Source organism: Diceros bicornis, chromosome 38 (genome assembly GCF_020826845.1).
Source record: "Diceros bicornis minor isolate mBicDic1 chromosome 38, mDicBic1.mat.cur, whole genome shotgun sequence".
NCBI classification, from domain to species: domain Eukaryota; kingdom Metazoa; phylum Chordata; class Mammalia; order Perissodactyla; family Rhinocerotidae; genus Diceros; species Diceros bicornis.
Genome location: NC_080777.1, coordinates 9,635,587 through 9,659,353, shown reverse-complemented (window position 1 = coordinate 9,659,353; position 23,767 = coordinate 9,635,587). Strand labels below are relative to the sequence as shown.

The 23,767-nt window shown below is 38.6% G+C and overlaps 1 protein-coding gene across 1 annotated transcript in view; it reads left to right on the top strand.

Annotated features, from left to right (window-relative positions):
- The first annotated feature begins 5,912 nt into the window (after positions 1-5,912).
- FBXO28 (F-box protein 28) overlaps positions 5,913-23,767 on the top strand; it is a 30,151-nt gene continuing 12,296 nt past the window's right edge. Inside the window, exons 1-3 of the mRNA XM_058533640.1 lie at positions 5,913-6,192; positions 19,225-19,334; positions 22,143-22,281. Coding sequence (XP_058389623.1) covers positions 5,926-6,192; positions 19,225-19,334; positions 22,143-22,281 — 516 coding nt within the window. The 5' untranslated portion in view covers positions 5,913-5,925. The remainder of the gene's footprint in view (positions 6,193-19,224; positions 19,335-22,142; positions 22,282-23,767) is intronic.

The following is a 23,767-nucleotide window of genomic DNA, read 5'->3' as shown; positions in this document are numbered from 1 at the left end:
GAAAACTGGCACAAGCATTTTAAAAGAATTAAAAACAAAAACAATCACCATTAGTCTACAGAGTTAAATCCTGTGCACACACGTACTTCCCTCATCTTCTGGATGTTTTACATAGTTCATGTTATTTGCTCTTACTGTTCCTTTTATTTGAAGTATCCTCACACCCTCCTTCACTTTTTAATTAAGAAAGCCTCTGTAAGCATCCCAACACCATCGTCCCTCTAGGTCAAGCTGAAGTGTAACCTCCTCTGTGAAGCTTCCTCTGATCCTTCAAGTCAGAATTAACTACTCCTACTTACGTGTTCCCATCATTTTTGTTTACACATTTTTCTAATGGCAGGAGAGCACAGCTGAATCACTTTGTCTGATGAATAGTCCAGGAAATTCAACTTTCCTTACTGAATATACAACTTTAGCAAGATGGTATTTGAGGAAATAAGGAGACACCAGTCCGGCCAGCCAGGTCAATGGAATCAATTCAGTGGATCCATGTGGTGAGCAATGTTGCAGCCAGATTCACATCCTCTCGGGTGTGGGAAACACATCTTAGTGTCTTACCAGTGCTTTAACCATTTAGCAACCAATAAACACTTGCTGAATGGCAAGTTTAGTGAGCTCTTTTTCCCTAGAGTCAATGCTTTACATTAAAAAGAATGCATCCAATGATAGAATTTCCGATATTGGCCATGACAGGAACCTTCTCATCTAGTCAAAAGATGGGGCTTAAAAAACAGTTGAAGAACAAAGTTGGAGGTCTCATACACCTTGATTTCAAAATTTATTACAAAGTTACAGTAATTAAAACAGTGTGGTACCAGCATGAAGGCAGACATGTAGACCAAAGGAATGGACTGGAGAGCCCAAAAATAAACCCTCTCATATATGGTCAAATGATTTTCAACAAGGGCACAAAGACCATTCAATGGAGAAAGGACAGGCTCTTTAACAAATGGTCCTGGGAAAACTGGATATCCACATGCAAAAGAATGAAGTTGGACCCTCCTCTAACACCACATACAAAAATTAACTCAAAATAGATCAAAGACCTAAATGTAAGATCTAAAACTATAACTCTCCTAGAAAAAAAACATAGGAGGAAAGCTTCATGACATTGGATTTGGCAATGATTTCTTGGATATGACACCAAGAGCACAGGTGACAAAAGAAAAAAATAGATAAACGGGATTACATCAAACTTAAAAACTTCTGTGCATCTAAGGATGCAATCAATAGAGTGAAAAGGCAACCTGCAAAATGGGAGAAACTATTTGCAAATCATATATCTGATAAGGAGTTAATAGCCAGAATATATAAAGAACTACAATTCAATAACAACAAAAAACAAATAACCCAATTACAAATTGGGCAAAGGGCTTAAACAGACATTTCTCCAGAGATGATATGCAAGTGGTCAATAAGCATATGAAAAGATACTTAGCATCACTAATAATTATGGAAATGCAAATCAAAACCACAAGGAGATATCACTTCACATCCATTAGGATAGCTGCTATCCAAAAAACAGATAATTACAAGTGTTGCCAAGACTGTGGAGAAACTGGAACCCTTGCGCACTGTTGGGAATGTAAAACAGCATAGCTATTACAGAAAACGGTATAGTGGTTCCACAAAAAATTAAAACTGGAACTACCACATGATTCAGCAATCCCATCTCAGGCAATATATCCAAAAGAACTGAAAGCAAGACCTTGAAGAAATATTTACATACCCATGTTTATAGCAGCATTATTTGTAATAGCTGAGAGGTGGAAGCAACCCAAATGTCCACTGATGGATGAATGAATAAACAAAATGTGGCATATATGCATACAGTAGAATATTATACATCCTTAAAAAGGAAGGAAATTCTGACACAGGCCACAACATGGATGAACCTTGAGGACATTGTTCTAAGTGAAATAAGCCAGTCACAAAAAGACAAATATGCTGTGATTCCATTTATATGAGGTACCTAGAGTAGTCAAATTCATGGAAACAGAAAGTAGGATGGTGGTTGCCAAGGGCTGGGAGTAGTGGCGAATGGGGAGTTGTTGTTTAGTGGGCACAGAGTTTCAGTTTTGCAAGATGAAAGAGTGCTAGAGATTGGTTGGACAACAATGTGAATATACATAACACTACTGAACCGTACACTTAGAAATAGTTAAGATGGTAAATTTTATGGTTTTTTTTTTTACTACAATTTAAAAGAAAAACAACATAGTTAATTACAATCCATAGAAACTCTCAAAACTCTTTTTAGTCTCTGAGCTCATCCTTCTTCCTATATATGTTACAAATCTGCTAACAAACAGGAAAAACAGTGTCTGGTTTTAGTTTCCTCTTTTTCACATATAAAGCCCATCTTCCTGCGGAGGTGCCATTAAACAGCTTAAAGCACCTCCCACCATACCTCACTGCACCCAACCCAACCTATCCCCTGACAACTTAAAAGGCAAATTCACAGGTTATGTTACCCTCAACAAGAGTTTATTGGGGAATAGGCACAAGAATTGCAATTGGGGTTGTGCATGTTATGGCAAACCATAGGCAAATTCAGAAAACAAAGGAGGGAAGCTACCTTTATACAGAAAAAGGAAGAAGAAGGGGCTGTTCTAACAGACAGTCCATTGGGGGCAAGTAACAGTTCAGGGCAGTAACCACTTCTCATTGGCTGAGCTGCGGTGTTTCTTATTGGCTGGGCTGTTGCCAAGTGGGGAGAGAAATCTTCCTTCAGTAGTAAAGGAAGGTAAAGATGCAAGTGTCCCTCTCTTCTTGTTTAGTGTAACTGACGTTGTGTGCTAGGGCGTGAGAGTTCCCTCTACAGGCCTTCCCAATTCCAATTTAATTAAGGTTACTTTTGTTAATATCCACACCCCCCAACACACACTCTGACCAGGAAGGCAGATGGATAAGGGGGACCAGGTTAACGTACAGTGTCTGCACTACAGTAAAATGACTTGAACATCTGTAATCTGAGGAATTCAAAACCATCCACTTGCTGTCTCAGCTCATCCTCATATTAATTTTGTGAGATAATAGAAGGAAGGTAATACTATTCCCTTGTATAAATATGAAACTAGAAACACATAGATCTTCAGGTGCACGTGTCCATCCTGTACTTGAGATCACTGTTTTGCAAAGGTCCTATGATACTTTGCTGGCATAAAACCACATTTAGAACCCAGAACTACTCCTAAAAGTTCAAATATTTGTTTTAGTTACAAGTATTTGATTTGATTGGAAAGCATCTCCAAAATGAGCATTGGTTTCAGTAATTGAAACAAAGCAACCATTTGTTTTGAAGTTTTCCCTATTAAAAAAAAAATGTGTAGGGAATAGAGTGGCACAGATCCAATATACATAAACAAAAGACAATTTGAATAGGCTTACCGGCAGGAAGTGGCTTAAATTGTTTCCAAAGTTGTATTCTGTTGTTTAGATCAGCAGTCAGCCTGCTCTAGATGTTAACTAGTTGACCACATGTGGAGAGATAAGGAAGTAGGAAGGCTTTCATAGGCCATTTCAAGCAAAACAAAACTGCATGTAACCTAATGGATTTACAGAATAGACAAATTAAGTTAGGGAGTAACGATTCCTTTTGTAAAGGATTTTCTATGGCTTTCCTTTATAATGAGCTCCCATAATGTATTTAAAGCATGATTTCATTTACAGAAGTTCTATTTCAATCCAGCCTTCCAAAAAAGTATCTAACTTTAATGAAACAAGATAGAAAATGAAATTCATTTCAGATCAAATTGAAATAGAGTCTATGAAAAGATAGCAATACCCTAAATAGAAGAGTGAAATTACAACCTATTAGTAAAGATAAAACTAACGTATTATAAATATGCAAATGTGTCAGACACATTTAGGCATAAAGCATCTATTGAATGCTAAACAACCCCCGGGGTAGAAGGACTAAAGCAACAACTTCAGAGGATTTTACAATCTGCAACAATGATGGGTAAAAATGACCAATGATTTACATGCCCCTGAATGGGGAAAGGATGCTAGTTCTGACAAGCCAACCACCACCACCACCTCCAATTAATCTCCTTGCTTTAGTTGACACTCTTTCCCTTAGCCTTAGTCATGCTTAGTGCTTTTTCTGCAGTTTCCATACTACCGTGCAACAATTGGAGTCCAAACCAAAGTGGCAAAGGAAAGGACATTTTGGAAACTTTAAGATTAAGACCTAGAACTACAGAACAGAAAGTTTCAAAATTTAGTGATGTGTGCACCTTTCTCTGTCATAAGACATTATGAGGATACAAAAATATGGAAATATTAAGCAAAATTTAAACACTTTTTATTTTGAAATAATTGCAAGATAGTACAAGGGACTCTCATATACCCTTCATCCAGATCCACCAATTGTTAACATTTATCATATTTGCTTTATTAATCTCATTCTTTATCTATCTATTGAATCATTTGAGAGCAAATTGAGACATCATGCCCTTTTACCACTAAATACTTCAATGTGTATTTCCTAAGAACAAGGACATTCTCTTACAAGACCACAATAAAATTATCCAAATGGGGAAATTTAATATGATTACAGTATTATCTTCTAATATACAGTCCATATTCAAATTTTGCCAATTGTCACATTAAGGTTCTTTATAGCTATTTTTCCTAATCCAGGATCACCTAAGGATTTAGATCTCTTGTCTCTTTAATCCTTTTTTTGGTCTCCTTTTTTCTTTGGTTTTTTTTTGTTTCTTTTTTCTTTCTTTCTTTCTTAGGCTTTAATTTACTCTTTTAATTGGCACAAATCCTTAGTCTTTGTCTTCTATGATATTAATATTTTTGAAGAGTATAGGGCAGTTATCCAGATTTGTTGACCTCAAATACAGGTTATGCATTTCTCTTTGCAGGAATACTACATCATGTTATGTCTTTTTCAAGATATTTTATCAGGAGGCATCTGATGTTCATTCCTCCCATAACTCATGATGTTAATTTTGATCGTTTGGTTACAGGGATGTGCACCAAATTTCTCTACTGTAAACTTCTTTCTTATCTTTGTAATTAATATGTAATTCTGGGGAGTTATTTTGAGGCTATGCAAATATTATATTCCACACCACACCTTTACTTTCTAGTTTTAGCATCTTTTGATGATTCTTGCCTAAATTAATTTTGTATTGAGATATAATTCATATATTATAAAATTCACTACTGTAAACTGTACAATTCAGTGGTTTTTAGTATATTCACAGGGTTGTGCAGCCATCACCACTATCTAGTTGCAAAACATATCATCACCTCAAAAAGAAATCCCTGCATCCTTTAGCATTATTCCTCTTTCCTCCACTCCCTCCAGCCTCTGGAAACCATTAATCTACTTTCTGTCTCTATGGATCTGGCTCCTTCGGACATCTCATATAAATGGAATCAGGCAATATGTGGTCCTTTGTGTCTGGTTTCTTTCATTTCACATAATGTTTTCAAGGTGCATCCAGAAAGTAGTTTTAGTCAATACTTCATTCTTTTTTATTTGCCTAAATAAATGATTACTATGATTCTTGAAACAGATGATATTCTAACTACATCGTTCCATCTACACTTATTAGGCAACATTATGTTTATCATTTATTTTATCATTTATCCTATTTTGTCAGGAAGCACTTTAAGAAAACGGCACAGGTGAACTTTAAAAGACAAGGGTTCTCTTGCCCTCAAGTCGTTTCCAATCTTAGACGAAAGGGCCTACGGAGATCACCTTTCCAGGGCTTTACATGATCTTCATTCATTTCCACTTGAACAAACAGTAATGTGTCCATCTCTCTCCGCCTGTCATCCCATTGGCTCCGCCCCCTCCTCCAGGTGCCCCCTCCCCGGAGGCTCAAGAGGAGGAAGTGACGGACCGGAAGTGTCCCTGTTCCCCTTGCAGCGGGGGGAAGGAATCAAAGCCCCAAGATGGCGGCGGCGTCGGAGGAGCGGATGGCTGAGGAAGGAGGCGGCGGCCACGGCGACGGCGGCTCCTCTTCGGCCATCGGCTCTGCCCAGCGACTGCCTCCACCGCCCCCGCCCCAGCCCCCGCAGCCGGGCTCGCAGGCGCCCCCAGCCCCGGCGCTGGCTCCGGACCAGCTGCCTCAAAACAACACGCTGGTGGCGCTGCCCATCGTAGCCATCGAGAACATCCTCAGCTTTATGTCCTACGACGAAATTAGCCAGCTCCGCCTGGTGAGGCCCCCGCGGGACCCCGCCGCCCTCTCCGCCGGGCCGAGGTCTGGGGAGGGCCGGAGAGGGGGGCGCGTTCCCCGGGGAGGGAGCCCCCCGCGAGCCCCAGCCGGAGCACGGGGCACGTCCCTCCCGCCCCAGTCTCTCGGCGCCCGTCCGCGGGGCTTGTCCCGATCGCGCCCTTCCAGGCGGGGCTGGGGCGACGGCCCGAGGGAACTTCGCCCTGGGGGGGCTCCGTGCCCCCCGCCTGGATGCGGGGCCGTGGGCGGGGAGGTGGCGGGAGTTGGGCTCCCCACCTCCGCCCAGGCTGAGCGGGGACACCCGAGGGGCTGGTCGCCTGCCTTTTGTAGATATCACCTTCCAGCCCCCGGCCGGCTGGGGGAGAAAACTCCCAAGTAGGCGAAATGATCCCAGCCGGCTTTGGGTTGTCTGCCCGATTAACGCATTGTTCCCCAACCACCCAAGTTTCCTTGTTGGAGAGGATAAAGTAGGGTTGGTCCGTTCCCCCCAAACCCGGTAGGGTTCTGAGAATTCGGAACGCGTCTGCGTAGCCTCAACCCCAGCGCCCCAGTTGACCCATAAAGTCGAGCCCTGAGAAATGACCGTTCCGGCCTTGCCTGGCCCATGACACTTCCCACCCCGAGTGGAGCAACTTGCCCCTTGACACGGTGGTTTGCTCTCTTGCAGTTCATTTTCGAACTACTCCAATGGTTTACGCCCACCCGCCAGCTTTAGGAGAGGTTTTAGACCCTAAAATCAGTAGTGGAGTCAACGATTTATTTTTTAAAAATTGCCATTGGGGTATTACTTCACCCCAGAGGTTTGCCTGAAGGTTTGATGTCTTAGTTCACTCAGTTATTTTTGCTTCCGTTCAGTGAATTTATAAGTGGTAAGGAAATTGAAGGAGGTGGACATTTTGAAATGATTGCAAACCGATTCTGTGCAGAAGCTGATTCTGTGCTCAGAATTGTTTGTAAGCGGACAAAGACATATGAGTGTGCTGTGTATAGCGTTTTCTTATTACTATACCATATTTTAGGTTTGCACCTTCAGTTTAAAATTTATTATAATTGCATTTTTGAAAGGAAATCACACTTATTTTTTAAAGAAAGCTTATTAATATTAATTCAAACTGATAACAGATATTTTATCTAGTCAACATGCAGTTCAACCATGCCAGTCTGCAGGGATGGAAAACGGTTCATTTGAAAAGTGATGTTTCTAAATTGTCCCTGAATTGCCAAGACACGTCATCCTAGAATTTCATGTAGAATCTTACATATTCCCTCAAATTTTTATACAGGATGGTGTTTGATCAAGATTTATGCTATACATTCGTTATGTCTGGCAACTGGGCATAACGTTTGATTGAATTGAGCCTTTCAGCCAGACAATGGCTTTGTAAAGCTTGAAATGTTCACAGTTCTCTTGTATGTTTTGAGGAAAACTGGTTTTTTGTTCATTTGTTAGTCGTTTTACTTTTTTAAAAATTAAAAACATTTTTAAAGGGGGAGAACCAGCCTATCCTAGGAGACAGAGTTAAAACACATCCCACAGTTTAATAAATGACATCTCCTTCAAGCGGAATATTCAGCTGCATGCTTAATTTTTAAGCATTTATCTCTTCTAGACTTTTAAGGATACAAATTTGTAGTTGCAAAGATTTTTCATAAGGAGACCTTAGCAACCCTCTAAGCACCCCCCCCCCCAAAGATTCTGCAGCCAGTTTGCTATCTCAAAGACAGGTTTTTTCTCTGCTTTAGTAACTATTCTCTTAGTCTTGTCTTTGCTTAAGGTTAATGGATAATTTTTAGATTAAATGGATAATCTTTTGTGGGGATTTGGAAATATCTTTGGTTTTAGATTCATTGGTTCGGGATCATAAGTTACAATTCCGATAACGTTATAAAGGAAAGATATTCTTTCTTGCCACTAGATGTCAGCATTAATTTAATTATGATCTTTTTATGAACTAGGCAGTCTAGAGGCAGTGCCTGGTAGGTGCTTTATGCCTTTTCTATTTAAGTGGCCATTTATACTTAAAGAATTGTTTGCCAAAAAAATCAAGGAACTTTAGTATGTATGCTGCTATCTGGTGTATAAATTACATAGTTCCTTTTATTGTAAATATTTTTTTGAGTGGAATTAAGGCTGGATATGCTTGGAAGAGAGTGATACTAATTAAGAACAGAGTTCGTTTCCATGAATCTAAGTGTCAACTATTCGGTGGCCGATGATCTAGTTTATGTATTGTTCAGATGTTTGGTTTTTTTCTTCCTTCCCAGCTTGCCTTATTAGGACCTAGTCATGACTATTGTTAGCACCTAAATTAGAGGACAGGTACATAATCCATGTACTTATTAAGATTTGCTCCAAGTTGAAATTGCTAAAATACCGGTTTTCAATTATTCGTGCAGTTTAGTTGATGATAGTCTTTGCTTCCTCTTGCCACGAATAATTGAAATTTGACTCTCCAGTCCAGTTATTTCCAAGAGACTGGCCAAATGCCTTTTTTTCCTGCCATTGTCTATTGCTCCAAAAATGTACCCAGAGCCTGGAAATCCTGGTTGCACAGAAAGAGTTCTTTAAATATTTAACTCCGATGTACTTAAAATTATTTAGCTGAACACAACTTTTGAAATGACAAAACATGTACTTTGAGTTGTTTTTCCAGCAAATCAGACAATTTGTGCTGATGTGGCATTAGACTGTTTACCTAGGCCCCCTTGACAGGTAGGTATTCGGGTTTTTAAACCAAGTGGCAAAGGTTAAGCAGAGAGGTGCTACCCCTAGTTAGGAGCAGATCAAAGCCGGCTTTGATCGTATAACTGTGACTCATGAGTGCAGTGTTCACTCACTGAAGAATGAGTATGGAAGGCTTTTTAAAAGGTGTTTTAGAGAGAGCCTATCAATTTTTTTTCCTGTGTAGTTTGAGTGGAGCACCTATAAATTTAATGGAATCCTGTTAGTGGTTCAGGACATAAATTTGACTAAAGGTTAAATTCAGAAGTCTTGCTTATTTGGAATGAAATTTTCTAGTCAGTAACAGAATACATAACATACATGCTTTCATCCCAAGATATTTCTCTAGAGCACTCTAGCTAGTTAAATCTGTTACCCATTTATGGTTCCTTTCACATCTTTTCTTCAAATGTATTAGAAAATTTTAGTTTTAGAGAGGGTTGATTGGTAGGAAATATGAAGGAAAATGAGAAACCATTACTTTTTTCTTTTTTTTTTTTAATAGGAAAACTGTCTTCCTCATATCCCTTGCTCTATATGAGTGGTTCTCAAATATTTTTTGTCTCGGGGCATCTTTGCACTCTTAAAAGTTATTGAGGGGCCGGCCCGTGGCTTAGCAGTTAAGTGCGCGCGCTCCGCTGCCGGCGGCCCGGGTTCGAATCCGAGGTGCGCACAGATGCACCACTTCTCCGGGCATGCTGAGGCCGCGTCCTACATACAGCAACTAGAAGGATGTGCAACTATGACATACAACTATCTACTGGGGCTTGGGGGGGTGGGGAATAAAAATAAATAAAATCTTAAAAAAAAAAGTTATTGAGGACCCTAAGAGCTTACCTTAGAAAATTCTAGAAAACACAAGAATACACAGTACCTATTCCATCAGCTGTTAGAACAATAATGTCGAGGCCAGCCCAGTGGCACAGTGGTTGAGTTTGGTGCACTCCGCTTTGGCGGCCCAGGGTTTGCAGGTTCGAATCCCAGGTGCGGACCTACGCCCCACTTATCAAGCCACACTGTGGTGGCATCTCACATAAAATAGAGGAAACTGGGCACAGATGTTAGCTCAGGGCTACTCTTCCTCACACAAAAAAAAGAATAATAATGTCATCACATATCATGTTGCCTCTGGAAAACTCCACTGTATGTTATGAGAGAATGAGAGTGAAAATGGCAAATAACATCGTAGTATTATGAAAATAGTTTGGCCTAGCAGACCCTGGAAAGCATCTTGGGAACCTCAGGGGTCTCTAGACTCACTTTGAGAACCACTGCTCTGTATTGCTGTATTATTGCTGATTTTTGTTTTCTCCCATCATCTCATCAGGTTATTGATTTTGTTAACAGGTACTTAAGTACAGGTAAGAAACTAGAATATCTCGACAGTTCATTCTTCCTGCAGATTCTAGTCTCAAAGTGAAGGAGTTCAATCAGTAACGCTGTTCACAATGCCATCATTGAGACAGAATGTACACACCTCCCTTGAGCACACTTACAAAGCACCCGGATAACAAACGCAAAGATAGTAAATGCAAGAATGGAGAGGTTAATCAGGAGAGGCTTCCTCAAGATAAGGAGTTTCTATCCAGTTAGTGAAGGTGGAAGAACATTCCCAGCAGAAAAAGATGATGTATAATGTAATGAAGTAATTGGAGAAGGGTGACTCAGTAGAGGGGTTAAGATGAGACTGAATTTGGATGTGTGAAGTTTTAGATGTCCTAGATCAGTGGTCACACTCCCCCTACTTTCCACCTTTTATTTCACAGACCAGTCAGATTTAAGAAATCGTTTTTGAGAACCTCCAGGGTTGACAACTTTTGGTGCGGGGAGCAAGTAAGGATGTTAACAAAACAAAAGTTCTGTCTCTTATCATCATCGTTATTTCGTAAAAGAGACCAGATGTACCTGTGTACCCTGGTAAACGGAGTGGTACAGGTTCTTACGAAATTGAAGAAGGTGCTATCTTAAAAGCATATAAATCCAATTTCATGATTTTTGAGAGTAGGAGCAAAAGATAACCTTGGGTAGGTTTCTGCCAACTACTTAGCATCTTGCACTTAAGATTGATTAAAACAGACATCAAGCTGTTTAGTTTCCCAAACATCTTAGGCCTCTCCAAGCACTTGCTTTTTCTTCTGCCTACAGCCTCTCCTGTTTCCCTCTGCTAGAAAATATTGGTACCTTCAAGATACACCTCAAGTGTTAGTACCTCAGTAAAGCCTTCTGTGATTCTTTGAACTTTACTCAGGCAGTATTTCTAATTTCCCATTACATCATTATTGTGCTTATATATGATATTGGAATTATCTTTGGAAGGGCCTGTTCCCCACTAAATTTAACCTCCACATGTGCTTTCATCATGAATCCTGATGGCCTTAGATAATCTATGATACATATAAGTACTCAGTATTTGTTGAATAAATGAAATAATTCTTAAAACATTGCACTGCTCTGAGTAAACAACAGAAAATATGTCATTGTGAAATAAAGGTGTTTTCTATATAAATTATAATAGTGTTGAGAAATCATTTACCTAATATTTACATTTGACAGGAGATTAGAAAATTTTTAAAAATTTAAAGTTTTTCGTTCACTCAGAATGTCTTTAACATTTTACAAGACCATTTTAAGAAACTTGAGTGACTTAAAAAAAGTACTTTTTTTGAAATAGTTTTTTATTTGTGTTTTTTTTAATAATCTTTCTTTTTTACTTTTTTGTGTGTATGTGAGGAAGATTAGCCCTGAGCTAACATTTGTTGTCAATCCTCCTCTTTTTTGCTGAGGAAGATTGGCCCTGGGCTAACATCCCTGGCCATCTTCCTCTACTTTATATGGGATGCCACCACAGCATGGCTTAGTGAGTGGTGCGTAGGTACGCGCCCGGGATCCGAACCTGCGAACCTGCCAAAGTGGAGTGTGTGAACTTAACCTCTATGCCACCGGGCCGGCCCCTAGAAAACTACTCTTAATCAGAGAAAAAATTGATAAGATAATCTGAAGCTAGTATGTAATTAATAAGAATAGCCATTTACAGTAGTGCATCAAGGCTCCTTCATTATAATCAACACTCAGTTCCTATATTTATGAGGAGACTAAAGGTACAGATAATCAGAAACTGATAGTAATCGGAAAGGCTTTTCTATTTGGCTTTTAGGAAACATTATAGAAATCCTTGGAACAGGCTTCCTAATTGTTTTGCTCAGGCTAATAATAAAATTGTATTTTCTTTCCAAGTGAATATCTAGGGGGGATGCCTAGAGAATTAAAAATTTGTTGGCCTTCTACCTGCAGATAGTTAACTCTTTGTTTCTCTCTCTGTATAGCATTGTATCTTAGACAATCCACATCAGGTAAATAGAATTTTTTTATAAAACATTTTTATGAAAGAGGTGGCAAGTTGAATCCATTTTTTTTTTTTTTTTTTAAGGAAGTTTAGTCTTGAGCTAATATCCGTTGCCAATCCTCCTCTTTTTGCTGAGGAAGACTGGTCCTGGGCTAACATCCATGCCCATCTTCCTCTACTTTATATGGGACGCTGCCACAGCATGGCTTGACAAGCGGTGTGTCTGTCTGCGCGCCTGGGATCCGAACCTGGAAACTCCAGGCTGCCAAAGCAGAGCGAGCAAACTTAGCTGCTATGCCACTGGGCCAGCCCCCTGAATCCATATTTTTTTTTTCTTTTTTTTTGTGAGGAAGATCAGTCCTGAGCTAGCATCCGCACCAATCCTCCTCTTTTTGCTGAGGAAAACTGGCCCTGGGCTAACATCCGTGCCCATCTTCCTCCACTTTATGCGTGACGCTGCCACAGCATGGCCTGACGAGCAGTGCATCGTTGCGCGCCCGGGATCCCAACCCAGGCCACCGGCAGCAGAGCGAGTGCACTTAACTGATACGCCATGGGGCTAGCCCCCTGAATCCGTATTTTTAATAGGTGAGGGAAATTAAGACAAGTTCATTGAAAAGCCAAATAGGACAAGAGAAGAACGAAAATGGTTGTGGCTCATTTGTTGTTCTTTTTGTTTTTTGTGAGGAAGATCAGCCCTGAGCTAACATCCATGCCAATCCTCCTCTTTTGCTGAGGAAGACTGGCCCTGAGCTAATATCTGTGCCCATCTTCCTCCACTTTATATGGGATGCTGCCACAGCATGGCCTGACAAGTGGTGCATCGGTGCGCGCCAGGGATCCGAACCTGGGCCTCCAGCAGCGGAGCGCACGCACTTAACCGCTACACCCGGGGGCCAGCCCTGTTGTTCATTTTTTAAATGATTGTATCACCTATCATTAACTTTTTGCCACATTTGCTTTACCTCTTTCACTTGTATGCTCATTCTCTGTCCCTCTAAATGTGTGTGTGTGATTATTTATACATATTATTTATTTTACTAAACCATTTGAAATTAAGGTGCAAATATAATGACATTTTGCCCCAAATACTTCTCTTATATAATCACAATGTTATCCCTTCCAATGGATTTAACATTACATTTTATATTCAGATTTCTCAGTTGTCCCCAAAATGTCCTTTATAGTTTTGGGGGAGGGGAGTAAGAGTCTTGAATCTAATAAAACATTAGTCTGTTTAATCTAGAACATTCCCTCCACTTTTTTCATTCTTTCATGCAGTTGACTTTTTGAAGAATCCAGGCCAGATGGCTTGTAAGATGTTCTACAGTGCAGCTTGTCTGATTGTTTCCTGGTGATTGACTTCTGGTTTTTGAACTTTGATAGGAACATCTTGGTCTAGCTCTATCTCTGTATACTTTAACAGCATGATGAGAACTCCCATTAATGTCCTTAAAATCCCATGTTGCCTCGAGAAGTCCTACTTTCTAAACTGGTGCCAACAGTTGCTACCCTGTAGCAGCAGAGTATTAATTGAGACCCTAATCCGTTGAGATAATTAAGATAATCACTAAATTTAAGACACTAATTCTAAGACCTGGATTCTTAATTTCACTTTTGCCACTGAATAGCTAGATGACCTTGGACAAATCACATAATTGAAGGCCTTAGTTTTCTCACTGGGAAAAGAAAAGATAGGTTCTGGTGTTTAAGTTCCTTTCAGTTCAAGAGTCATTAATAAGCAGCCTAATCTTTGGTGATAGCTTCTGGATTAATTGGAGAAAAACATTGAGTGTTCAATTCATTTGAGAACTATAGAGCATAAATGAGCCCATAAAAAACATAGTTCCAGGAGCCGGCCTGGTGGCGCAAGCGGTTAAGTGTGCGCGCTCCGCGGGAGTGGCCCGGGGTTTGCCGGTTTGGATCCCGGGCGCGCACCGACGCACCGCTTGGCAGGCCATGCTGTGGCAGCGTCCCATGTAAAGTGGAGGAAGATGGGCACGGATGTTAGCCCAGGGCCAGTCTTCCTCAGCAGAAAAAGAGGAGGATTGGCAGATGTTAGCACAGGGCTGATCTTCCTCACACACACACACAAAAATATATAGTTACATTACAATATTTCCTTGATTCTAAGATATAAATAGTTTCATATTTTAACGTTTTTGATATCAGAATGCATCGTGATCAGCTTGTATGTATATTATTGTGGCAGTGCTTTTTTTTTTCCAGAAGAGCTTTGATTGAATTGATAACACATCTTAAAGTCTCTACAGCATCTTAAACAAAACCAAAGAAGTCCAGCATACTATATTTCAAGGCATCTAAGACATCTGAGAAAGAAATGTTGCCAATTATAATTGTAAGACATCATATATTGTAAGACCATTCCAACGTCAAATGTTAAAATATGAAAAAAATGTGCATCTTAGAATCAACTAAGATTTGACATTAAAGGTTAGATTTAAAAGGAAAACTGGGTTTCCCAAATGTGTGGCATATGTATGGCCATTGGGCATCGTTAACAATGCTTTTGGGCATTGTTAAGGGCCATGGTGGCACAAGAAATCGAAAACTATTTCTGAAGAAACACAAGTGAAGAAAATTTTTTATTACTGACCACTTAAGTTAGAAATGATGAAAAGGATAAACATGGCATTTTAAATCCTTAAGTAATTAACAAAGAAAAACCACATGTATATTCTCATACTAGAAGAGCAAGTAACAGAGAGGCCCAAGCTAAATGTCTTCATTGTAGACTGGTTTATTCCATTAGTTCCCTTCTGTTTTTATAGTGTATATTTTTGCTAATCTCTAAATGCACTGATAATTTTTGACATAGTCATCATCTTTGTTTATTGGACTCCAGAATTTTATTTTACTGTCTTGGGTAAATTGCCAAATTGTTAGGATTTTTGTTTAGTTGTCATGATCAGGGAAATAAAAACATTTTCCCACTAGCCTTGGGAAATTATTAAAATACCCATAAATATAGAACTAGACTTTAAATGAGATAATTTTGCATTGCAGGTTAGCATACGTTGTCAGCAGTTGTCATTAAACTGCTTACTTTTGGGAAAATTAGAATATTTCTGTTTTCTAGAGGTCACCTTGCTTCTTTCTGAATCCTAAACAGAAGATATATGATCTGTTGTGGCTTTGTTTTTGTGCTGTTGGTCAGTCGGTGCTTATTGACAATCCATGAAAGGAAGAGTACCACATTAAAGACTATTTTCTGGTCTTTTTACCAGCTTTTAATTATAAATGTCAGTTGAGGCTCTGTTTATAAGCTTTATTTTCTTATCTCACACTTCTTCATTTGGGGGTTCATCTACAATGATTTCGCCTATCCCCATGTGAAATTTCCAGAACCGTATCTTTAGTCTTAAAACAGTACCTTACAGAAAAATGATCAGTTAACTTCCCCAGTACGAGATCTTTCAAAAAATGGATGGTCTTTGTAAAGTTATTTCTCAATCCTATCTGATTTCCCTGCTCAAAACGTGGGAGGTTTTATTCCTCTCAGCTTTGCCTACACATGTGCTCTAACTTCAGAAGTAGTTTGCTTGCTAATGGCTTATTCATTCCGCACTTGCTGCCTTTTCATATGCCACCACCTCTAACCTAGCAGTCCCTGCCCTTCCTGAAAGCCGAATTCAAATCTTGTATCGTGTGAAGTCTTCCTGGGTTGACCTTAATAGTTATTCATCTTCTCATCACCCGGTCAGTACTCATATATTTGGTTGAGTTTCTAGATTATTAAAAGATATCTAAATCCTAGTAGTTAGCTAGATTCAGTGCAGCAAAATTCTTGTATAATAAAAGAATTTAGATAGTACCTTGGAAATTATTACAGAAATAATTAACCTTAGTTTTTTTCTTTGTAAGTTTATTGCTGCTAAAAAATTATTTCCATTGTTTCATCTCAGAAATTATCAGAGAGATTATAGAGTCCACAAAGACAAGAAGCATTTTTCTATAAGATTGTACCTCACATCAAATAGTTTTAACAACAAAAAATAGTTTTTACAACCCTGAATTTGATTCCCCAAAGGTACCACTTTCAAGTCTTTGGGCTGTTTTTCTTTTATTTGTTATTATCTGTTGACTTTCTACTACGAAAGATGAAAATTTAGCCTGCTCTTTTCTCCCTCATCACACATATACATAGACACACTTTTTTTCTTCCTCCAATGAGTTTCTTTTTTCCTCACATAAAATTCAGTACTGGGGTTTGTGGCAATGTGATTATTCAGGATTGGGGTACTGCTTCTGAAAGTGTGGTCCAGGGATCCCAAAAGGATTCCCAAGACCCTTTCAGGGAGTCTGTAAGATCTGAAATGTTTTCATTACAGTATTAAAATGTTATTTGCATTTTTCATTTTCATTCTTTCACAAGAATACAGTAGAGCTTTCCAGTGGCTATTTGATGTGATGATGTCATCATACTGATAGCTAATGAAATGTGTGCTTGTGTATCGTGTTTTCTAGAATTTTCTAAGGTGAGAATACCTCGGTAGATTGAATGCAGAAGCAGAAAAGAGGATTTGCTTCTGTTCTCTGAAGCAACACATCAAAGAGATTTGTAAAAATGTAACTCACTAAATATTTTGTTTTAGAGAAGAGTTACTTTTTCTTAAAAAGTTATTTATGTTAATATGTATTGGTTTTATTATTGTTATTTTTTCAGTAGACACTGAACAGATGTTGATAACTGATTTAGTTTAGTTAGAAATAGATTCCACCATATTTTAAAATACCACTTATTGGGAATTAGTATTAGTATTTAAAATATATTGTTTTAATTTCTTTTGAAATTGAAAAGACCTGTTTTTCTTAATACTTTCATTTGGCATGCTGTGATTTAGGAAGTATCTAGCGTTTAATATTAGAGTATTAAAGCCTTCATAAGCTTCAACCTAGTTTGCAAGAATTTTTGTCCCTCTAGTCTCAGGAGAAAGCAAACTTATGTAAAAAGTTTCATCAGCATTTCATTTCAACAGGTATTTGTCAAGCATTTGTGCATGGGGGCTTGCCAGGAGAGATAGAGGCACAAGACAGCCCCTACCTGATTAACTTGGCTTTGATACAGATTTATCTCAGTTCTTTGCCCTTTCAACATCCACACCTGTACGATGAGAATTAACTGGTTCAGGTTGATGATTCTCAGTCACTGCACAATCTCAGGGATCAAAGAACAAACAGATTTTGTGTACTAGGTTTCGTTAAGATAAGAAAGGTGCGGGGCCGGCCCAGTGGCATAGTGGTTAAGTTCGTGTGCTCCACTTCGGCGGCCCAGGGTTCATGTGTTTGGATCCCGGGCGTGGACCTACTCACCACTCATTAAGCCATGCTGTGGCAGGCGTCCCATATAAAGTAGAGGAGGATGGGCACGGATGTTAGCCCCGGGCCAATCTTCCTCAGCAAAAAGAAGAGGATTGGCAACAGATAGCTCGGGGCTAATCTTCCTCACCAAAAAAAAAAAGAAAGATGCTGGGGTATCTCAGAAATATAACAACTAAGTATATAGAGCAAAGTTTTCAAATTAGTACTAATTTAAACAAAATTTATTTAACATAATTTTTACCAAGTGATTTAGCGTGTATTGTTTCATTTAAACCTAATGATATTCCTATGAGTTAGATACTATCCACATTTTACAGATGGCTGACTCAGGCTTTCAAATGGTAGCTGACTTGCTCAAGAATGCATAAAGGTTGGACTCAAATGTAGGTGTTCTGACTTTTTTTTTTTTTTTTTTTTGTGAGGAAGATCAGCCCTGGGCTAACATCCATGCCAATCCTCCTCTTTTTGCTGAGGAAGACCAGCCCTGAGCTAACATCTATTGCCAATCCTCCTCCATTTTTTTTCCCCTTTTTCTCCCCAAAGCCCCAGTAGATAATTGTATGTTGTAGTTGCACATCCTTCTAGTTGCTGTATGTGGGACGCGGCCTCAGCATGGCTGGACAAGCAGTGCGTCTGTGCGCGCCCAGGATCCAAACCCTGGGCCGCCAGCAGCGGAGTGCGCCTGCTTAACCGCTAAGCCCCAGGGCCGGCCCCTAGGTGTTCTGACTTTTGATCCTGTACTTTCACCGTATAAAAATACCGTGTTCCTTAAGGATTCAAAATAGTTGAGGTTCTGCTACACGTGTTAAGATATTTTGGAGGATGTGACAGTATCTAGTATAGAGTAACTTTCTATAGTTAACCCAAATCACTAGTAGAACTAAATTAGAATTCTCATTCTGGTTATAGATCATATAAACTTTGTGCGAGGTTGGACTCAAGTTTGAATATACATTTTTGGCTAAAGGAGAATTTTCCTTATTTCATACCATTAAAAACCTTTGAGGGACCAGCCCCATGGCCAAGACGTTAAAGTTCTGCACGCTCTGCTTCGGTGGCCCAGGTTCGTAAGGTTCGGATCCCGGGCGCAGACCTACTCCACTCATTAGCCATGCTGTGGAGGCGTCCCACATACTAAATAGAGGAAAATGGGCACAGATGTTAGCCTAGGGCTGATCTTCCTCAAGCAAAAAGAGGAAGATTGCCAACAAATGTTAGCTCAGAGCAAATCTTACTCACACACACAAAAAACAAAAACAAAACAAAACAAAACAAAACACCTTTGAAAATGTTGTGTTACTGATCTTGAGGACTACAGTTTCTGACCATAATAGTGGGGATACATTGAGAACATTAAATACCTAAAGTAAAGAAGTAAAGTATTCTCTGCCCACACCTAATATTAATTTCATAATGCAATATTGCAAGAGTTGCGAAGTATGAGGGATTCACCCATGTATACTGAGTCACAGATTCAGATGGCAAACTGAGGAACTATACTAGCACAGAGAACTTCCAGCCATCAGTTTTGAGTCTAAGTTAACTGTCTTTTATTAATTAGGTTATTACTTTTTAAAAACCTTCTTTCTGTTCCTCTCTCCCCATAGGTTTGTAAAAGAATGGACTTGGTTTGCCAGAGAATGTTGAATCAGGGATTTCTAAAAGTGGAGAGGTACCATAATCTATGTCAGAAACAAGTTAAAGCACAACTCCCAAGGTATGTTATGGCTAGCAATGGCAAGAATTTACAGTTGGGGGTTTTGGTTTTGCTTGTTTGTTTCGTGATTTTTTTTTTTTAGTCTCAATAAGAGTTTACATGTTAAATGGTTTCCAAGTTTTTGTCGCAAAGGGTACACAGATCACAGTAAGTGATTTTTACTATGGTTTGTCCACACTCACCATTTATGTTTGACATTTTACTGGAGGTTCTAGCCTGGGCAGTTAGACAGGAAATGAAATAAAAAACATCTGGATTGGAAAGGAAGAAGTAAAACTCTCTCTATTCACAGATGACATGATCTTACATATACATGATCTTGTATATAAGGAATATGCTAATTAATTATTAGAACTAATAAACAAGTTCAGCAGGGATACAGGATACAAGATCAGTATACAAAAATCAATTGTATAATTGTATACACTAACAATAAACGATGCAAAAATAAAGACGACAATTTCATTTACAATAGCATCTAAAAGAATGAAATACTTAACAAACTAAGTATGAGACTTGTGCACTGAAAACTACAAAACGTTAGAAGAAATTAAAGAAGACTTAAATGGAAAGACATTCCATGTTCACAGATTGGAAGACTTTGTATTCTTAAGATGGCAGTACTCCCCAAATTGATCTATACATTCAGTGCAGTCTGTACCAAAATCTTAGCTGTCTTTTTCGCAGAAATTGACAGGCTGATCCTACAACTTCCTATGGAAATACACAAGACTCAGAATAATCAAAACAATCTTGAAAACGAAGAACAAAGTTGGTAGAGGACTACCACTTCCCAGTTTCAACACTTACTACAAAGCTACAGTAATCACAACAGTGTGGTTGACATAAGGACAGGCACAGAGATCAATGGAGTAGAATTGAGAGTCCAGAAAATGAACTCTGACATTTTTGGTCAATTGATTTTCAAGGATGCCTAGACAATTCAATGGAGAAAGACTAATGTTTTCAACAAATGATGCTGGGACAGCTGGGTATCTACCTGCAAAAGAATGAAGTTGGACCCCTTCCTCACACCATATACAAAAGTTAACTCAAAATAGATCATTGACCTAAGTGTAAAGGTCAGTGCTATACTATAAAACCTTTAAACAAAAGCATACTGCTAACTTTCATGAACTTGAATCAGGCAATGGTTTCTTAGGTAAGACACCAAAAGCACAAATAACAAAAGAAAAAGGTAGGCAAATGGGACTTCCTTCAAAATAGAAAACTTCTGTGCCTCAAAAGACAGCATCAAGAAAGTGAAAAGAAAACTCACAGAATGGGAGAAAATATTTGCAGCTCATATGTCAATAAGGGACTTGTATCCAGATTATATGAGGAACTCTTTCAACAAAACAATAAAAAGACAACAGGGGGCTGGCTGGGTGGCGTAGTGGTTAAGTTCACATGCTCTACTTCTGCGGCCCGGGGTTTGCAGGTTCGGATCCCAGGCGTGGACCAACGCACCACTCATCAAGCCATGCTGTGGCAGCATCCCATGTACAGAGTGAAGGAAAATGGGCACAGATGTTAGCTCAGGGCTAATCTTCCTCTGCAAACAGAGGAGGATTGGCAATGGATGTTAGCTCAGAGCCAGTCTTCCTCACAAAAAAAAAAAAAAAGACAACCCAATTTAAAAGTAGGCGGAGGATTTTAATAGACATTTCTCCAAAGATAGTATACTAAGGGCCAACAAGCACATGAAAGATGCTCAGCATCATTAGTCATCAGGGCATTGCAAATCAAAACACTATGAGATACCACTTTACACCCACTAGGATGGCTGAAATAAAAAAGACAAAAAATGTTGGGAACGATGTGAACAAATTGGAACCTTCATAAATTACTGGTGGGATTATAAAACAGTGCAGCCAATTTAGAAAACAGTTTGTTCCTCAGAAAGTTAGGCATAGAGTCATATGATGATCCAGCAGTTTCGCTTCTAGGTATATACCCAAGAGAAATGAAAATATATCCACACAAAAATTTGTACATGAATGTTCATAGCATTATTTGTAATAGCCAAAAGGTGGAAACAAGGCATAAGTCCATCAGCTAATGAATGGATAATCAAAATGATGGTGTGTCCATATAATAGAATATTGTTGCTCAATAGAAAGGAATGAAGTACTGATACATGGTGCAACATGGATGAACCTGAAGAACTATGCTAAGTGAATGATGACACAAAATGCCACGTACTGTGTGATTTCAGTTACCTGAATGTCCAGAATAGGAAAGTCCATAGAAACAGAAAGTATATTAGTGGTTGCCAGGGGCTGCAGAATGGGAGTGACTGATAATGGTTACAGGCTTTCTTTTGTGGTAATGAAAATGTTCTGAAATTAGATAGTGGGGATAGATACACAACTCTGGGAATATACTGAAAACCACTAGATTGTATGCTTTAAAAGTGAATTTTATTATATGTGAATTATTTCTCAATAAAACTGTTTGCAAAGTTTAAGTGAGCTGATCTTATGGGCAAAAACGTACAGTCTCTTGTCTTAATATCCATGTGTAATTCTTTCATTTATCTAATTTCTCTGATTCAGATAGCCATTAGGCTTGATATAGCCAAAACACAAACAAAAAACTGATTTTTTTAAAAATATTTTTTCAGTGAGTACTAGTCCTTGGCAAGGATTTCTGGACATAGTCATTCATTTATCATTGCAGTTCAATTATGACCCAATTATAGATTTCTAAATTAACGTTTAATTGTTAGACTGTTTTCTTAAGGCATTTTGATTGCTTAACATTTTAGTCTGCAATTCTTTAATGGTTACTTTTTTTTAATCATAGGAGAGAGTCAGAAAGGAGAAACCATTCATTAGCTCGCCATGCAGACATCCTTGCTGCTGTTGAAACAAGGCTATCACTATTAAATATGACTTTCATGAAGTATGTGGATTCCAATCTCTGTTGCTTCATCCCAGGAAAGGTAAAATAGAATTGCTTACCTAGAGCAGCTGGATTGCACCGTGTAAACTTTAAATTATTATAAAGTTACAAAGTGATTTTTTAAATGTCAGAATTGTTCCTCCTTCTCTGAAATGAGTTTCTTTTTTTTTTCCCTCCCCAAAGCCCCAGTACATAGTTGTATATTTTAGTTGTGATTCCTACTAGTTCTTCTATGTGAGCCGCCACCACAGCATGGCTACTTGAAATGAGTTTCTATGGGTAAATTTGTTTAGCTTCTGTACAGTAACTGACATAAATGTGTATCATTTATGTGATCTTTATATTTAAAATTCTAATTATGAAATATGCATTGGAAGCCCTACTATTCTTTAGAGAAGCTTATTAAGAGTTCATACTCAAGAAAAAATTTTTAGCTTTTACTTTTTGTTAAGATGCCAGACATACAGCAGTGAACAAGATAGGTATTGTCCCTGCCTTCAGGATTGTTATAATTTGGGGGAGGTGGAGTAGGAGGAACAAGCTGGTTTTTGTTTTGTTTGAGAAATGTTTCATGAAGACAACTTATAAACTTCCAGATTTGACAGGAATAAATAATTACTGTATAGCAGTATACTCAGAGCTAAGCCACAGCGCTATTTAACACAGAAATAAGTATATCGTGGCATATTGACTATTACTAAATTAATAAAGACCTCATCATTTAACATGCGACTCATACCTTCAGTAGTATCTTGCTGCTTGAATTTGTAAATTCAGATGAAATATGTCTGTATCTTTTTATATAGAAGGGGTGGAAATGGAATTAAACATGATTTTGTTACCTAGTTGATAACTAAAAAAAGGTTCCCTTAACACGGAGCTAATTAATAACTAGTAAAATTTGAATGTCCTTTTTTTGTTACTTCCATAGATAATTAACATTGGCAATATTTTGTATGGACGTTCTCCATTTTCAGTTTTCTTTGATGTTTATTTTGGGGAGGAATCCTGTTTCTTATTTGAAATATTCTTTGGTATATCTCACTTTCTTCATATTAGCTACAAAAGCTTTTGTAGGGTACTAACTATAAAAGGGTGAGCAGTTAGAAACTTCAGATTCTGATTCCTATGCCAAATTTATCCAGGTCTGATTTATAGGCCTGAATTCTTATTTTCCTGAGAAGTTCATTGAACTAATAAAGATTGTCCCCTATAGCCTCATCGTTTTTATTGCATATCTCGTTGTTAAGAATATGAATATTTAAGAAACATCTTACAGTTTTCATAACCCCAGAGACAGTTCAGTCAGTTGTTACTAACAGGAGTTGAGAAGTGTGCAGCAGAGTCCGTGTGGCCTGCAAAGCCCAAGACGTTTAGTGTCTGGCCTTTACAGAAGTCGCCAGCCTTTATTCTAGTTGATCAGGATCACGTGATTGGAATGATGATCTTTACTGTCTAAACAAATGAGGTCAAATCCATCTGAGTCTTGCTCTTATTTTGGAAACCACCTGTTGACTTTTCACTTG